Raw genomic sequence first — 18,346 nt, forward strand, 5'->3', positions numbered from 1 at the left:
TAAGCACTTACATACTTGTCTATACTGCAACGTTAAACTATTAATGCTTTCCAGTGCTTGGTCTTTAAACTGGTACAAATCAAAAAAGGAAACTGAAAATATTTATGCTGAATAGTTGACTTATTGTTTCTCTCATATCTATATTCCACTACCTTCACCAAACCGGATACAATCGTACGACAAACAAATTACTCTAGAAGCAGTGGTATTGAAATCGCATTTCGCTTTCCAATTTTTAATCACCTCAGGCAATCCCGGTTCCAATTCGTCAACCTCGAGCGAAACGTCGAACTCGTCCCAACAAAACAACGGCTGGAGCTTCGAGGAGCAATTCAAACAAGTACGACAGGTAAGTTGCATGGTGCGTGTCTGAAAGGGGGGGGTCCAGGGCAGCAGGGAAGGGTTGGAATTCACAACCAAGCTTCCTTCATGGCCCACATACACGCAGCGCCGAGTTGCGTGGCACAAGCAAACGAATCCAGCAAAAGATTCGCCATTTCTCAAAACCTTCTTCCATTGGGTCATAATTTCGCAATCAAAAGATTGCATGTTTTATAGTGTACCGTGAGGCGAACACCTAGCCCTGTAGCTTTATTTATTGCCTTCGTCTGGATGGGCAGGAGAAGGGTTGCTCACTTTTCACGCGGGTAAAATTACGCTACCCGTCTCGGTCGCAGCACCAATATTTATGGTTACAATCATTCATGATGTTTACAATTTTAATTAACTATTAATGCAACGATAAATACGGAGCTCGCAGCTCGCGAATGCGAACGCTTACCCAAACAACTGCAACTTCCGTTAGTGATGAGATGCGTCTGAGGGTTTTCAAACAAGAAAATGTCCTACTGTTATAAAGAATATATTTTTTTTATGATTCCAGTTTTATTCGCCGAATAAATTGTCACACTTTGAAGTATTGAAAGTGACACGATTCTAATAACAGTATTTAACGTATTGAACAAAAAATTATTTTCCTCTGTTTTTCCATCGCGTAAATGCAATTTCCAATTAAAGAAAGCGATTGCACCTAGTGCTAGTTAGGCACAAACACATACTCTCCAAGGCACGACACTCTAAACTGAAGTGGGCACATGTTTGCCTTGCTAGATAAATTGCATCCACAACATGCTGATTAATTGCCGATCGAGCGTCAATAGCACGTTTCTATTAATTAATACTTGCCATCATTTGCCGTAGGCCGCGAGTGGCCTGTGTGTACCTACGGGAGGAGATGACCATTTCCATCATCAAGTGGCCAAGACGCGTTAGCGCGATACGGCAGTTTGCAGCCACTATCGGACATTATGTGTACCGTTTGGTTACCATTACGTACGCGCATTCGCCTCTATTTCAACACTCGGTGAGGTGTGCTTTTTTGTCCTGGGCCATTTTATTGCTATTGGCTAGTGTCATGGGGATGAATATTCATTTTCCGTGCATACGCAAACGGTAGGAACTGCACGATCTTGTTGCAGGACAAACGATGATAATCGTCTGGCAATGTACGATCGGAGAGAAACTCATCAGCTCATGCGCTGCAACGATGGATTGCATACTTAGCTTGTTGATGCATTAGGCAGTGTGATTTCTCTATTTGCTGCAGTTAAAATCTATGAACCTGCAGATGAAAGAGCACTTTGTAAGGATGAAATGACAGTTTGCAAGTTGTTCCGTTTCGTTAGACATTATTTTGCCAATAAAATCATATTGCGCACGTCGATGAGCACGTGCTTTACGCGAAGATCGTCCGATGCATAAATTAACGTTTATCTACCCTTGTTAATAGGCAATAGCAATGCGTAACGGAACCAACATAAGAAATTATGTCATATTTGGTCAAAAGATTATGATTTCTACGGAATTTAATGTTTTTGATGACCTGATGTGATGATATTTCTTAATATAGTACCGTTATACAAACATTAGATGTACATTTTGTGCTTCTTACTCTTGTGTGTTAAGGAAATTTATACAGAATTCGTTACTGGAAAAGGATAAATTGTGCATTTAATTGTAACAATATATCTTGTCAGTACATTGCAATTCGTAGAGTTATGGTTGAATTTCGAAGAATGGATCTACCATCTCCGTTCCCAATTGAAAACATGTGCTTGTTCGATTATTATGCCGTAACCATAAACTGTTTGTCGTGTTCATTATTCTGTTCGAGATTTTATTGCCGTGCAGGCATGAATTTTTGTTCTCCCTGTAGGCTATCCTTCGCATTACCACCAATAAATGCTCGTCCAATACTAATCCATCTGATGAGAGCACGAAGAAAGTATCGTACCCCATCAGACGGTTAGCTAGCAGTCGTACCCCCTGCAGCAACGAAATTGTGTACAGTAATTTGATATAAATTTTCACATCGAACGAGACCCAAGGAAACATTGAGCTGGTGTCCCGTTTGTCGCACGGTCGTAGACACGTTTGTGTGTTTTTTTTCCTCCACTGTTCCTGCATAACAGCCGCTTGTTCATGCAATGGAACGTAAGGCACCCATCGGTCCCAAGCCTAGTGTTGGTCTGATCGCGCTGAATCGGTTCCGTTTTCGTTTACGGTTCGTCCATCAACTTGCGGCGGGCACTATATTCGATATTATTATTTTCCATGCTTTTACTAATCGATTTGCAGCCCTCTCCGATCCCCACTTACCCCGTAGGTTGTTTGCCTTTCGTGTTGGGAACTTCCAACGCCCTAGAATCCATGGTGACAGGCATCTTCGGGGGTGCCGGAGTCAGTGATCACTGAGATCATCAAGAACTTGTAGTTGGTCAAAAGTCCATAAATAACTTGATGTGGTTCTTGTGATTGTTTCGTTACGGGTTCGACTTGCTGATGAAACATTAGATGAAGGAAAAGTTTAATCTAAAGAACCTTGTTGGATAGCGGTGGATTAGTAAACAACACTGAGCGTAGCAAATTAAGCTAAGAAAGATGTTATCCATTTTTGAATTTCATTCTGGTTTATTAATTTTTAGTTTTTGATTTGTTTACAAGTTCATGAACTGCCCCTGTAAAGTTCTACGAGTTCATGAAATGGGAGTAATTATTCTCGTTCTTTACTATAATCAAACCAATCTCTATAGATATCTTCCCGGTATTTGTTGCATTCCCCATTGGCTGTGTTATTTCCATTTCGCAAAATTACAAATTATTCATTATCGAACCTCGTGTGCCTACCATATGAGGCGTTGGGAAATTTGTCGAGCATGTCCCGCAGCGCGCATGTTTGCGTTTCGTCTGACACGCCGACCGCTGACGATGAAACTGTGACATCCGGCCATCAGTGAAGCCGATGGAGCATCTCTGAGTCAGCCGCTGCAGCCCTGCTTCGGCAGCAGAAACGTAGTCAAGCGGATGCCACAAGATGAAGCAGCGCCTCACCGGAACGACGAAAAAGGAAGGGCCGTTTTTGTTTGCATTTCGTCATCGGCCCCAAGATCAGACCAAGCGTGCGCGGTTTGGCCGGCGCGACGCGCCAATGTAATTTGACATAATGTCACGTTCGTCTAATTAAATTAGCTTGGAAGTCAAACGGATCGAAACTGAATGCATATTATTGCAGAATGAAATATCCATTTGCAGCGGGGTTTTGCCAAAGGAGATATTGACGGACAAAGAATGTGAGAGATGGTCCGAAGGACCTTGAAAAGATTGGCAAACAAGCATTTTCAGGTTATGTTGCGATTGATTTTAATTTTTATGTTTTTGCAACAAGATTTGTAGCAATGTTGTATTTTACTTACTATTGCAATTTATAAGGTGCTGTCTAAAGGGCTATATGATTCTTATTCTTTATGGTGCTGTAAACTCCTTGAGGGTTTGGTCTTGAACTTCCTTTTTAGATAACTTAATATTATTTACTTTTAGCTGGAATATCTGGACATTACGAGGACTATCGAGATTAAATTTTTGGGCCAATCTTGATGTGCAAAGATCGACGCCACTACCATTAAGCGTTAGGGCACCTTCGATGGTAACATGATTACAATGTGATTTTTACTGTTAGAGAACGTCTACTTAGTTAAATTGTAACGCGTACTATTGCAAACGATGCCCGGGCCTGTTCACCATCCCGCGCAAATTAGGTAACGAGCGCGTGAGTCGTATATTAAGATGACGAACCACGTCAAAATACCTTCTATCGCAATTGGACGAGATTAAGTGATCAAAGTGCAAAAGGAAAATGAATCCATCGCTCACGGCGCACGGAAAAACTTAAACCTTTTGATTAGCATGCAGCATGTATTCCACACGCGCAAACACCGTGCGTACGCAGCACACCGCGGTACGTTCTCAATTGCCTTTACTAAACCCATTGCTTCACACTGCAGTGAAATTGAAACCGAAAAATGGGTGTCTAATTGTGTGCCTCTGTGCACCCGAGCGGGCCGAAGCATAAGCCGATGAAAGTCTGAAGGTCCTTGTCGTGACTGGTGAAGAAGAAGGTGGCCCAGGATTGTACCGTCGCGGAGCAAACGGTGAAGGTCCGGGCAGGGTACAAAGGGGACAGGTTTCATTACAGAATGCACATGCATCAACACTCGCGCGTATGCAACGGTATCGGTATGTTCATTATTTTGCAGCTGTAATATATGCATCGGCATTTGTCTTTTAGTCACATTTCAATTTTGTTAGCTGCTGGTTAGCTTTCCCACTCTTTCCTTACGGCTGGTATATATCTCTTTCTGTCGCTGGTGTGCACCATGCATTTGATTGGTACGTTTGGGAGTTGGCAGACGTTCTATGTTCCGCAGCATACAACATAGTTGATGGTGTTGAAATACTCTCCGGAATGGGGTTTTCTAGGATGCGCATGTCTATGAATAAGATTCGTGCCATATTATAAGTCTCAGTTCAATGGTTTTGCAATGTAATACACTCTATTAGTTGCGTGTGGTTGCGCAACAAATTGAAACATGCTTCTGATTCGTGGATTTATGGGATGAAATGTATATCCGAAAGGTTTCCGTTTGAAAGACCAGTTCCATTTACGCTTTAGAGTTAAAAACTCTACGATAGTATACTTAATCAAATTATTAACGATTAAATTAAAAGTAAATCAATGACTTTAAAACGATTAACAAATTTTTGACTTTAGCTTTTAGAACTGACAGGTTGAACGATACTCATCATCACTTGCGTGAAAGATGACAGCTACATTAGGACCTTTCGTTTCACCTTTCCTTTCCTCCCCCTGATTTCTTGCTTTAGCCATTGATTATGTTTGTGAATAATTTCAGCGAGATGAAATCCATCTTGCAATCTTTCAACCCCGTATGAAAAGCGCCGGCTGTTTTATTCGAAGCTGCGTCGCGTCGTAGGATCATCGGCATTTTCCCGGTTGATTTTTAACGTATTGAAATGTGCGACGATGTGCGACGGTAAAAATAGCTTCTAATGCAACCGCCCCGTGCATGCAAAGGAAACGATCAGCCTGTACAACAAGGATTATGGCATGGTTATGCTGAAATGGTAACGTGCCATCTAATCGGTTTGCTGTTAATTTTGGGAAGAAAGGAAAAAGAAATTGCTTTGAATTGCTGTCAATATTTTCCCCACGCGATCTTCGATTTCCACAACTCTCGGGGCGGAGAGTTCAAAACCGCAGAGTTCAAGGTCTTGGTGCATGGACGTTGTGGATGTTTGTAAGAAAAAAAGGGCACATAATCTATAAGAACGAAATTAATTGGTTAGTCATGAAATGTTCCATTCACGATTTTCTCTCTTCGCCTCTTGTCCAGTTTTCTCCCAACCCGTCAAAGTGATTTAGCCGATTTAGATTTGAAAGATGTTCTCAACCCGACGATGGTGTGAGGACACTAACAATCGGTCGATCTCTGGTAGTGCGGGGAACAACCGTTTCGATCTCCTCTAGCGACGGGAGTTATGATAATTTTCCTAAATTATTTCATCCTTCACTTTCTCAGGGCGATGCGTCAAGGTGTAGTGGTGGGGCAGTCGGATGAAGTGAAGTGTTCGAGACAGGTTTTTCTTTCTTATAAATTATGTTTGGCCATTTTTTTTCCACAAAACAACATAAAAGGCATTCATGTGTGCGCTGCTTGGACACCAGAGAGGATGGCAAAGGGATCGATGAGGTGTTGGGAATGTATTCAAATTATATTAAATAAGCTTATCACGAAAGCTTCTGTATTTGAAACATAGCGGCCCGATCAGGCATCGTGTTTAGTATTTCTACTCTTTTTCTTTTAGCTTTGTACACAAACACACATACTCTGTGCCCTTTATTCCAAGCCGAGGGGCATCCTTCGGACATCCTTTTCCGGGAGGCAGCAGAATTAACTGCTCAGACCACAGCGCAAGTGCAGTCTCGCTCGAGCACGGTTAGGCGTGGGGCTTTCTTTGCTTTCCTCTGCCTTCTTTGGCATGGTTGGGCAGAAAATTGTTATCACATGCGTGAGCATAATGATGCGATTCCGGTGGATTGTGCATTCGGGAGCTGAGAAATAATACATTTAAAAGATATCCGCTTGCTGCGCGTATCCGTTGCATCGACAACCGTCCGCGTTGGATGGATGGGTGCTCGGATGTAAAGTGGGATGAAAAAGGGAGTAAAATAAAAGCGATTGGCCACTGCCACTCCGACGGTCCCACTGCGCCTTCTGCGCTGGTACAAGATTGATTGGTCAATTTGTTGCCGAGTTTCTGCTACCGCAGAACGCAGCGCGCTATCTTGCCGTGAGGTAGATGGCTACCAAGGATTTTTGGAATTTTGCAGGCAGCTGATGCATGCAAATTAATTTTCTGCATCATTGGATACCAACAGTTGTACAACAGTCTCATACGACTAGCTGATTAATTTATCATTGTAAAAATTTATTCAACAAATGATGCATCAAAGTGCGTTGGAAAAACTCTACCATGACCCTACTTATTGTTATTGTTAGTTTTCTGAACATTGTGCGCCTTTCTTTGAGCCGCATATAATGCTTTGTTTTCTCATTTAGCATTGCGGTACTATTTTAGAGCATCCAAGTGAAAATCTGCAGTACCGTTTGAATGGAATTCTTTACCAGATTAACGAGTTTAACTGCTCAGTATAAAAAAAGAACTTCTGAACAAATTATCATCAGCGTAACGAACCGTTGTCGTTAGCAACATGCTTAACCAAAAATAATCATGCCGCTTGTTGAGGAATATGATTATTCTTAGGAATCTTTGGAATGTGGAATAAATACACTAATTAAGTTAACACTTTCGGTGCTTGGTGTAAAGCCGCTGTAGCAAAATCATTATTCATTTTTTTTTTTAACGGTTTGCGCTTTTCAATCAGTTTTTTCAGTTGCTGGAATCAATTATGCATGCGCTTATCTGTTAAAAAAGCAATTCACATAAAATTTGTTAACTACTCACAGTACATGTACACCAGTTACTTATTATTTGTCGAATGTGTCAAGATCCTTTAATAACGTTTGATTTTTGCGTTCTTATGATCTTGAATTTAAACTTCGGGATTCGATCTAACACACCAAAGTTCGTGGATCGAATCTCTCTACACTAATTCACGTTTAGAAAATATTTACTAACCGAGTAGGTAAAGGTATCATCACACGATACAATTCCTGCAACTTTGGTGGATAACACAAATCTTTTGCTTGTAATCTTTTGAAAACCGCTTATAATTTCTGCTATGCTGAAGGAACGATGTTTCATCTCAGTAGCCAGAAAAAGGTAACCATATTTATAAAAGATATGTATATCGTTTGAACACGAAACACAAGCGAATCTGTTTTTATTGATATTGTATGTGAAGGTATGGGTTAGGTTTGCAGTGAAAGATTTTTATAGTGTCACCGTACCCTAACATAAAAAAGATTTTAATTTATTTTTGTAGATTCTATAACTCTCAGAAGGTCGAATTGGTCATTTCGAGGGTTTAGGATTTTCTGGATATGCATTCCAGTGTACGAGGAAGCTGTCCCTATGCTGACATCGCTGAGAACGCAGCAAAATCATCCGTTCCACCCAAAAAATATTATTTTACTAAGTCAAAACGACAGAGATAAGGTTTTCTGAACTTCTGCTGCTCCAAGGAATTCAAGAAATTGCATATACAATTTAATATTTGTTTTGCTGTATTGCAGATAGTGAATCTGTTGTCTTAAATAAAAATGCGAGTTTAATAGAGGAAGCAAACATGTTTTAGCAGTCCCCCGAAAGGTTCTCTGTTCACAGAAATATCCATATTATTATGGCTATATATTAAACAATATTTACGATGCCGCATCAGTTTTTGGGTTATGATTATCCACTCTTCACAATGACATTTACAGGGCCGACCACACAGTGCACCTTCCAAAGGCTCTTGCACCGATACGCTTAAAAATTGGTGAAACCCTCTCCCATAAAGTATTGTGGTTTAATGCAGCTCGCCTTTCTGCACAAGCGGTTTTGAGAACGGTTGGAGTGAAAGAATTCGCTTAGATGTTTGCCGGCTTCTGCTGGTAGGTCGTTCGGGCACACAGTAACAACGATCCGCTTTTTGCCGGTGGTCCCTTCGTTCGAATCTCATTGACGATGGAAGTGTGAATTGGCGTACGTTTCGAGCGATGATTTGTGTCCAACGATCAGGCTCGTTCGTGCATACCGGATTAGACAAGACAGAGTGAGAAAGGGGGTGTTAGCTGAACTGCATCCAGTGTCAAGAAACTGCACTTCTCGTACATTCGCCAACAGCAGGATCGAGCATGGGAATAAACAGCCGAACACCACGAACGAAGCATGCGGGAGACATGACACGGGTACGCCTGTACCTCGTTTGTGGTAGATTAATTTGCTGATAGACGTTTTATAGTGTTTTACATGATGTACATTACTCTTTTTCGCGCGCTTGTTCGGTGCATTTATCATGGCCCCTGGTGGGTCTCCTTCGGCGGGTGGATACAAACAAACCGAACCAAGAGAATGTTAATTTCGCTCAGCTTCTTGTGCAACGCGTTTGCATCTCTGTTTGGGAATCTCTGTGGGTTATGAGACAGTGAATGCATATCGAGCGGTTCCGTTCCGGAGGACGGTCCTGTTGGGGATTTTTGCGTGAGCGAATGAGAATCATATGCGGGAGCAACCCTTACGGTACGGTGTTGCGTGTTATGTACGTGATTGCAGATGCACGACGTAGGCATTAATTTAGGATCCTTTTTTGTTGCAAATCCATCATATTCGTGTAGCAATAGTGCAGTATGCATAACGAAGTGCTTGTTGAATGTATATCGTTATGTTAGGATTGTGGTAGAATGTATGGAAGTATGTTTGACTGTTGGTGTATTATTTTATCAATTAATATGTTTCTATTGCTAGCGTTCTGATCTTCAATAAAAATATTTAAAAACTGCCTTAAAAACAACTTCTGCAGGATGCAAAATATTGATTTGCTGTGCATTTTGTAATTTCTGATCTGAAATTGAAATGGAATGTTTTAAAAATGTTTTTGGTTAATTAGTAATTCCCGAAAGGATTTAATTCATGGTATGAATTACAATTGAATTGTAATTATATTGTTTTCAAATTCCTCACAATTCCGTTAGAGACTTACACGATGAAGTATCAAATTTTAACGCGCGTAGTGTTACGATAATGTTCTAAATACGGAACCGTTTCGAGTTGGGAAGATGAATTTAGTTCAAAGATTAAGCGCCTCAAATCATTCATGGAACGAATTGTTCTTTCACCATTTCCAACACGTCCATCATCAAGCACAAGGCAGTAAACCGTGCTGTGAAGAGCAGAGCAGTTTTAGGTCGTTTGATAAATTGTGGTCGTATTATGAGTAATATAAATTTTATTTCTGCCTGTCTGCCATATACTGCCACAATGTAACCGCCGCAGTTCGTTCCAGTGAGGCCGTGGTCGTGCGAAAGGTGCGAAAGAAGGAAGTGTTGTTCTTCAGCACAGAGGTGACGAGAAGCATAAAGCGAAAAACGTACACCATTAATACGAGGCACCGTGGTACAAATTGAATGAAAATGGAACTCTTTTAATAGAGTCAACACCTCCGAAAGGGTGTGAGAATGGGAACGACATGCTGATGTCGCATCTCGCCAGCGCTTTATTCAAATCCTGCCATACCATTTAGCAAACCACCACGCGGCATGAATGAACTTATTTCTTCCATTTCACAACAACCGTTCCCCTTCCGTCATCATGCTGCTAATCCCTCACCGCGGGAATCTTGTCAGCTCGCGCGATGTCTCTGAAAAAAAAAGGATTGATCGACGAGGATTAAAAGACGTGAGACGATCTTTCATATTCTGGTTCGTTTTTTTTTTTTGTTTGGTTATGTTTGACAAAACGTTTCACTGATGAATGGGGTGAGATCTGCGGGTGGGATTATAGACTTGGCTCGCACATTCACCTGCACCCCCAGTCATTGAGGGAAAAATTGGTAAACGGCTGCTTGGGGACTCCCACGGGCTCCCCCGAGCCTTGAATGGGCTGAATGGCGTTCGTTTGTGCTCAGAGTGTGGTAATTATTTAATGCCCAGTCTCTTCCATGCTGTTTGGTGGCAATTGATACATCAACAAACGGTGCAGAGCAACGATTGCGCACAGCTAGCACGTTGGTTTGGTTTGGTGGGGCTGTGAATGGTGCGTGGAGAAGATGGTAGAAAGTAAGATGATGGTATTAGTATTTAATATTAATGCTCTCGTCACTGAATGCTGTGGGAGCACACTATGGCGGAGGAAGGTTTTTTTTTGTATCATCGCACCGTAAGACGCCGTGCGGTAATTATTTTCTATTTTCAAATTATATTCAAACTGCACTCATTTCTTACCGTGGCTCAATATTTGTTCGGTTCCCTGTTTTCACCGTTCAGTTCCTGTCTTGCCTCCCGCTATTGCTTCTACATCATCGATTGCGGGATGTCGTCGCGTCCCATACACACGCAACCTGAAATCGTTCATTTTTAGTCCATTGTGATTTGGGATGCGCGGCAAGGCGGTGGAGTGCGACGGCTGATGGCAGGAACTCCGATGACGATCGAACGTTACGTCGACGAGCGCAACATGATAAATTGTTTTGAATTATTCATTCTTTCAACGGCACGGAGCGATAAATTACCGACTTTTAACGAAATAAATAGAAGCCCTGTGATGGTGGATACCCATCGTTTAGCTTGCCCGTATGCATGGGCTCCAGTACATCGAGCGGTGGTATTTAATTTGCCGCAGGAAGATGCATACACTTTGAAGGATTCATGTTTTAGACACCGGGAAGCAGGAGGGAATGTTTTAGATTGATTTTGTTTAATTTTTTTGTTTGGGTTTTAGTTATTGAAAACCATCAAAATTGCGAAATAATTGGAGTTTCTTCTCAAAGACATTTCTAGTAATTTTTCTTTTTCTGTTATTTCCATGATTTGTTTGATTTCATTATCATTTTTAAGCTCTTTGTCTGTTTTGTTTCATCACAATCAAAAGTAAATGATTAATTACATTATTATTACTATTATGTTTATTGTTTGTGTATGTTTTTCTTTTAATTTGCTTGATTGCGGGAAGAAAACTTATAAACAACGCTGAATTGTATCAATACATGAACTTAAATGAATTATATCTCTCTGCAAGCAACATTCTTGCATGGATTAGCATATCCTAATTCACGATGCATTACATTCCAAATAAAGAGATTTATCATTGGCGGTACTCTGTTTTCCCTGAGCGCTTGTCAAAGAGCATCTCGTTTGATGGGTGTTCGTTCATCATAAAGTCCTTCCTTCTTCAGTGGTTTATCGGTTCACAGTCTGAGAAATATTTAGAATCTCGCCGGGCAATGACTAAGAAACTTTGCTCCGCCGCCGGCAATGACACAAATGACGTTTGGCTCGGCGAGACCCACGAGCCAAGTAAACGCCCCTGTCCGAGCGTCCGTTCCTTTTTCCCGGATCGTCAATTTTCCATCCGTGAAACCATGGACGACGGGTCTGAGACAAATGAGACACGGTACGGTCTTGTTCGGGTTGGCCAGCGTACGGATGCACCCGGTGCAGCGCAACTGCGAACGCCCTTTTGGCCTCTCGAATGAATACTGACTTCACAGTCCCGCGAGAGAAAGGCACGAGTTGGCTGCGCGAATCGCACGCGTAGTATGCCTCCGAGATATAAAACTAGTAATTACGGCTGATTAAAATGATTCGTACTAATGATCGCTTTCTGTCTCGCTTGTTCGCATCTTCTTTCGGGCATCGGTAAGAGTTGTGGGTAAAAAAACACCGCAGAATACCCGCAAGATATCTTCCGACAGCCTTCCGCGTGCAATTTTGTATCCTCCAGCGTTTTCATTCCAAGCCACGGATGCAATCACATAAAACCGCATATGAAGTGTTTGCAGGCAGAGATATAGCGTTTGCTTCCATGCGCTGTATGTTGTTTTCCAATTCCGAACACATCCTATCGAAACTGCAAGCTGCATAAGGGAAGAAATTCGTGTGAGGTGTGAGTCTCGGGACATATGTTCTCCGCAGGTTCGCTAATGTTATTAATTGCTCCCAAAGCCGTGTGCAGTTTTGTCTGAACTTCGCTTTTCATCTTGTACGAAACGGACGCAGGGAAAGCCAACGAATGGGGGTCATGCGCTTGGTCCCCGCAGGTCTAAAAGCGCGCGCCCGACCCGTCGTTTTCTGGTGCAATATTCTATCCCCTGCCTGTCGTACACCTTTACAACCGCCAGCTGACCGTGAGAGAAGAGTTTTGTTGTGGCCAGAAGTTATGGTTTAAATTACCGACATTCTTTGCACGCATTGGCAGGAGAAGATATGTGTGCCGTATGGAACGTCCGTAGCGTTAGATATGTGATCAAAGCTGACGCAGCATTTACTGCAAGTATCCAATATTAACATAGTTTGTGTTACTAGCAATGATTTTGTGGCATTACGTTATAAGTTTGTAAAACATCTATGTTGTTTTAAATTTCACAAACAAATTAATCTATTTTTAAATAATATAATTTAATTTAGTGCTTCTCGGTAAAGCTGGTCATCACGTTCTAATTTTACTCTTTCAATTGTTGATATTGTTGTAAGAAATTTTCTCTTTCTCTTCTTTCGTATGAAACATCTTTGTTAAAATGCCAGAAAATTGCTATTGATATTTTACAAAAGGTGATATGTTTTGTAGATATTCTAAAACATCTGGCCTACATTGAGGTTATTAATTATTGATTATTTATTAATTATTATTATTATTATTATTGGTTATTATAATTATATTATTATCAGATGTATTTTAGTAAGAATTCTACTGATTGAAAGTATTTTGTTTTGCTATAAACAATGCGGCTACTGATCGTATCCGAATGGACGAGATTAGTCGGAATTACATTAACATTTGTAAGTACAGTTTGTTTTAATTGTTTTATTCAATTGTGTTAACATAACATTTCGATAAACTGTATTAAAAATTAAACTTTCCTTGCGACGTTCTCTTTCGGTATAACGGAAAATGAGCACCCTCTCACTGGACGACAACATCAGTCTTAACAACATCACCATCATCATCATTCCGTGAGCAGCTAAATGCACTTGAGTGATTCTCACCTTCCCCATCCGATCCCTTGCACGCATGATGCAGCAATGCACACACATGCAACACATTTCAAGGGCAGCAGAAGGGCGCAGTACGACCTCCGAATTTCCAAAGCCCAAAACTATATCCCGTACGGTTCGAGATATCTATATTTAGCGGTGGGATTAATTTATCGATTGTCACGGTTCGTTCTGCTGGAAAACAACGCTTTTCCAGCAAAGTAGCATTTCGTACTCGTAAAAGGATGCGCTTGTGTGTTGGGTGATACCTCCGAGGGGAATTCATATTGCTATGCCTTTTCCATGACACCACAGCGAGAGCGCCCCCTTTCTTTCTCTCTCGCTCGGAGGGAGTCTATTAATAGTGATCACTTCATCAATTTCCAATCAAAATTAATCGTCTTCGGCTATGTGTTCTCGTTCGTCTCGCTTAGATGCTGGTAGATTAGGGGTGTGGGATGGTGCAATAGAACAAAGGACGAGATCCCTCGGTTGTACGATTTAATTAGAGTCCGTTTTGAAGGAGATGTACATGGAAAGATTTTTACGGCCAGCGGAACACGATGACACTCGGGAAGAGCAGCTGACTCCGGTACCGTTACTGAGTGTCCTGATGTGTCCTTACATCCTTGCAACAACACTGGGTTGTGAGGGTGGGATTATTGACATGGGCATTATCGGAACGAGAACAGCTGTATCCTATCACATCTTAATGGTTTCCTACATCCGTAGTTGCTGCGTAAATTAAATTCAAGAGGCATTGTTGTGATTAAATGTTACTAAGGAATTTTAGTGTCAAATTATTAAATTTGCTTTCAAATTAATGATATACAACACTCGTGAATAACTTCAATATTGTTTAAATTTAGTTCTAAATTCGATCAATTCGCCAAGGTCAGAAATAGAATTTTATTTCCAGCTGAAACTTCTGTTATTGTACCATATTTTCGAACTGCATAATCGTTTCAATATTCTTGCTCGTCACTCTCCCATCCGCTTCCTTTTCGCTTTATTTAAACCATCAATTCGTTCGTTCCGAAATCTAATAAAACTTTGATCACCGAGCATAGAGGCATGTGCTGTCACCACATGTTTGCCATTACGAGCGCTCAGCTTCAAGATCGTGCTGCAGACCGAATCTGCATCGGAACGTGTAGAGTGAGCAGAGCGATAGAGGACCAACCTAAATGACACAGTGGATGGATAGTCAAAGTTACTACGTCACGAGACAAATGTGTGTAACGATTTTACGACTTTTTCCCCCGACGAATCGCGGGGGCATTGCATTGCTTTGCACCGTAAGTCTGGAGCGCCCATGAAAAGAACCGCGGCCAAGCGGGACGAATTTTCATTCGGCGCTGATCGCCGTTGCCCGCATTTCTCCCCGTAGCCGCCGTGTTCATCGGCGCAGCAAATATCAATTGTTTTTATGTCGCCGCTGAGCATCTTTGGCGATGCGTTGTTGTGTCGGCCACGGTCGAATATATGGGTCAACAGTTTTTGACGCAAACTTTTCCGTTGCAGCTGTACCACCACGTTGGGCATGGGGGAAAAATTGACGGAAAGTGGTGAAAAACAAAAAAAAACCCGGGGCATGATCCACCACCGATCGTACCGCTTTTGGTTTGTTCGCTTTTTGTTGTTCCAGCGTATTCAGGCGAAAATAATGCTTGGTGTCGCCCGAAGCAAGAACGGCTGCTGGTGAAGACACGAGAAAGGGAGTGCAACGTGTTTCCCATTGGTGTAGGTCGCGCTGTGTTTTCGGTTGTCACTGTAGATCGCGATGCGCTAAGGATGGGACAGATTTTCCCACTTATGTTACGGTCTTCTTGTTACGCTCCCGGTCCCATAGGAAGGGGTCCCTGTGGCGTTACGGAGCGAGCGAGTGCGTGAATTTTTATTACCGAGGATTATTATTATTGATGGTTCCTCAACGACATTTAACGCTTTGATTTCTGTGTTTTTCTCTAAAATAGAATTAACGTACGATTGCCACTTAGAATGGTTTGTTTTAGAATAGAGCAACATTAATTTGGCACGATTGCTATGGAGGTCGTCGAAGGGTTCGTTTTATAAGTATGCACACTTTTAAAACGTGTATAGGAAATATGCTCAATATAGGGGCGGACATTAATTATGTGTGTAGGAGACGTAGGCTATACATGCTGGGTTTATCGATGTTTTAAAATCACGCTACCCCAGCTATTGCCAATTGACCACCCTCACAAACATAAAATCACAGATCGGTCCTAAGATTGGTTTTTGTGATAAGATTCCCTGGAGAGAGCGCCATTATAACAGAGTTTAATTAAGCTAAATAAATACTAGTTAAAAATAATACTTTACACGGAAAGGCAGTACAGCTAAAATATGTTTAGATTAGCTTATGTTTTAATGAACGAAATGAAAAATGAATTAACAATTCGTTATAACACAAATTTCTAATGTATATTATTAAACTTATAACGCCACTAATGGGTCAGTTTAAATGTGTACGAAGTCTAGGGTTATTTTTTTATGCAGCACCGTTTCATTCGCCTGAAAATGGCAACCTGAACGAATTTGTTGTACTAAATCATAGTTACAGTCACTTTCGCCAGTGATTTTCCATGAAAAGGCAAAATCACATCAGAAATCACCAAGCGGCAAAGCAATTCTAGATTCCCGTGTTACGAAACCTTGCAAATAAACTCCCGCATGCTCGCCTGCGTCAATTTTCATCGTGTGCGCACGAGGTGTGGTTGGTTGTGTGGAAAAGCGAATGCATAGCGGCGATAAGAAAATTCCTAACATCATTTACCCCCTGAATAGCAACATTTCCCACATCCCTTTACGACAGCGAAAACGGTACAGCCAGCTACGATGCGCCCGTTTCTCTCCTTCTCTCACGCGCATGCTGCACGCGGTTTATGTTTATGTTCAAATCTCTCGGTATTTCATTCCCACTCGCACTGGTGAGCTGCCGGTGAGATGGTCGGTGAATCTCTTCTCACGCCATGTTGCGGTGTGCTGTCGCTACTCACACTCCTGCGGGTAAGCGAGATGGCGGCAAATGTGTGGAGATTAATCATCGGAAAGGGACGGCACGTGGCTGCACGTGCGGGTGCGGTGCGTGTGCGCAAACGAGAGCGCGTACGAACCGAGTTTTTTGCTTACATTTCTCCCCGCATTTTATCTCTCATAATGCCCCGTTAGTTTACCTTTGTGATCGAGAGATCGAGGATCGGATCGGTGCTGCTGCTGCTGCTTCTGATCGAAAACGCTCGGATGGCGGAACAGGTCGCCAAGATATAGGGGGTTAGTCGTCGGTTCAGTAAATGTGTACGGTTTATGGGACCGCAGGATTAGGCCGGAGCGACGCAAAAATTTTGGGCAAAGTGAACGTGAAGTGAAAATTAAAGTGTGTGTGTGTGTTTCTGTGCGTGCCGTGTATTTGGAAGCGTGCGAACAAAAGATCGTTTTGAAAAACTGCACGGAAGCGGAAGCAAATATTCTAAAACAACCACCACACGGATCCTTCAAGTTTGTGTCAACATGCAGCATATAGTTCAACCGTTTGTACGCTAGTGTGTGCGTGTTAAAAAGGTTGTGTGAGGGTTGTGTTAAAAACGAACGAGTTGAATGCTGTGTTTGTTTTACTAGAAAGTGGCAGATTAAACTTATCAAACAAGCCTGTTGTATACTTCGAAAGTGAATTGACGTTTTGAAGAAAATCGGATTTCATATTTATCCAAAAATTGTTTAAACGTTAAACTAAAGGTGCCAAACAACATCAGGTGAAGTGTGCCCAGGTTCCAAGGTGAAGTGTGCATTTTTAAAAGGAACAAGACTCAACGCGTTTCATACGTACCATTTTCCTGTGCCTGGAAAAGTTCTATTTGAGAGAAAAACCCTTTCAATTCGCAAGTGAACTTCAAGAATATTAGTCAATATATCCTAGTGTGTACGGTTTAGTGGTGCTTCTGTTCGGTTCAACAGACAGGGTATACGAGCAGAACCATCGTTTGAGTTTCCACATCGGATCATTATAGCGACGGCTTTTTTCGATACCTGAATTCGCTTCGAATCATAACCACTAACATGTTACCCGTCGACAATCAGCTCAGTGAGGTAGGAATTTATAAAAACGTTAGTCACGTTTTGTTTTTGTACCTTTTAGGATGCGATAAATTGTAAGCCTGTGTTGTGCTGTCCGTTACGCTACCCGGTTCATACGGATATTTCAGTACCGATGATTAAAATAAGACCGATCATGGTGTAATGTTTGCTTCTTCGTGTTTTTACCACTGTTCCATGTGTTGTTTCTGAATGAGGGGGCAGTTGAAACAAAGAACATGCAGATCTTAGGTAACGGGCACAGGGAAGAAGAAAAAACCCAAACCAACTTCCAAACAATCCTCAAGTTTTAGTATGCAAATCGAGTTGGTTCGTCTGGATGGAGAAATGTTCCAGAACCGTCGATGAAGGACCAATAAGGGAAAGAGCCCTCAAATCCGAAGCAAAAAGGGACGACTCGTATCCCAATGCAGTTGATGGTGTCGCCACCATTGTCGCCATGCGCACCATAAATATACAAGATGCTGTCTGGGTGGATTTGAAGGGAGCAACGATTGCTCGATTCCCTGATCCTTTTCATGGTCACTGGTAGCGGTTGCAATTGTAATTTGAGCTTGCTTTACGAGTGCTCGCATACGTGACTCGGATGCAATAATTTATATTTTATTGTTTTGAAAATACTTTTCTCGTGTTATTTGCTCATCTCATTCCTCTTTATTTTAGTTTTGTAGATGGTAAAT

At 41.8% G+C, this 18,346-nt stretch overlaps 1 protein-coding gene across 1 annotated transcript in view; it reads left to right on the plus strand.

The window, feature by feature from the left end:
* LOC128711325 (protein dead ringer) overlaps positions 1–18,346 on the plus strand; it is a 96,419-nt gene that overhangs the window by 20,093 nt on the left and 57,980 nt on the right. The window contains exon 4 of the mRNA XM_053806194.1: positions 249–349. Within this exon, the coding sequence (XP_053662169.1) occupies positions 249–349 (101 nt within the window). The remainder of the gene's footprint in view (positions 1–248; positions 350–18,346) is intronic.

The sequence above is a fragment of the Anopheles marshallii genome, chromosome 3 (genome assembly GCF_943734725.1).
Source record: "Anopheles marshallii chromosome 3, idAnoMarsDA_429_01, whole genome shotgun sequence".
Classification (NCBI taxonomy): domain Eukaryota; kingdom Metazoa; phylum Arthropoda; class Insecta; order Diptera; family Culicidae; genus Anopheles; species Anopheles marshallii.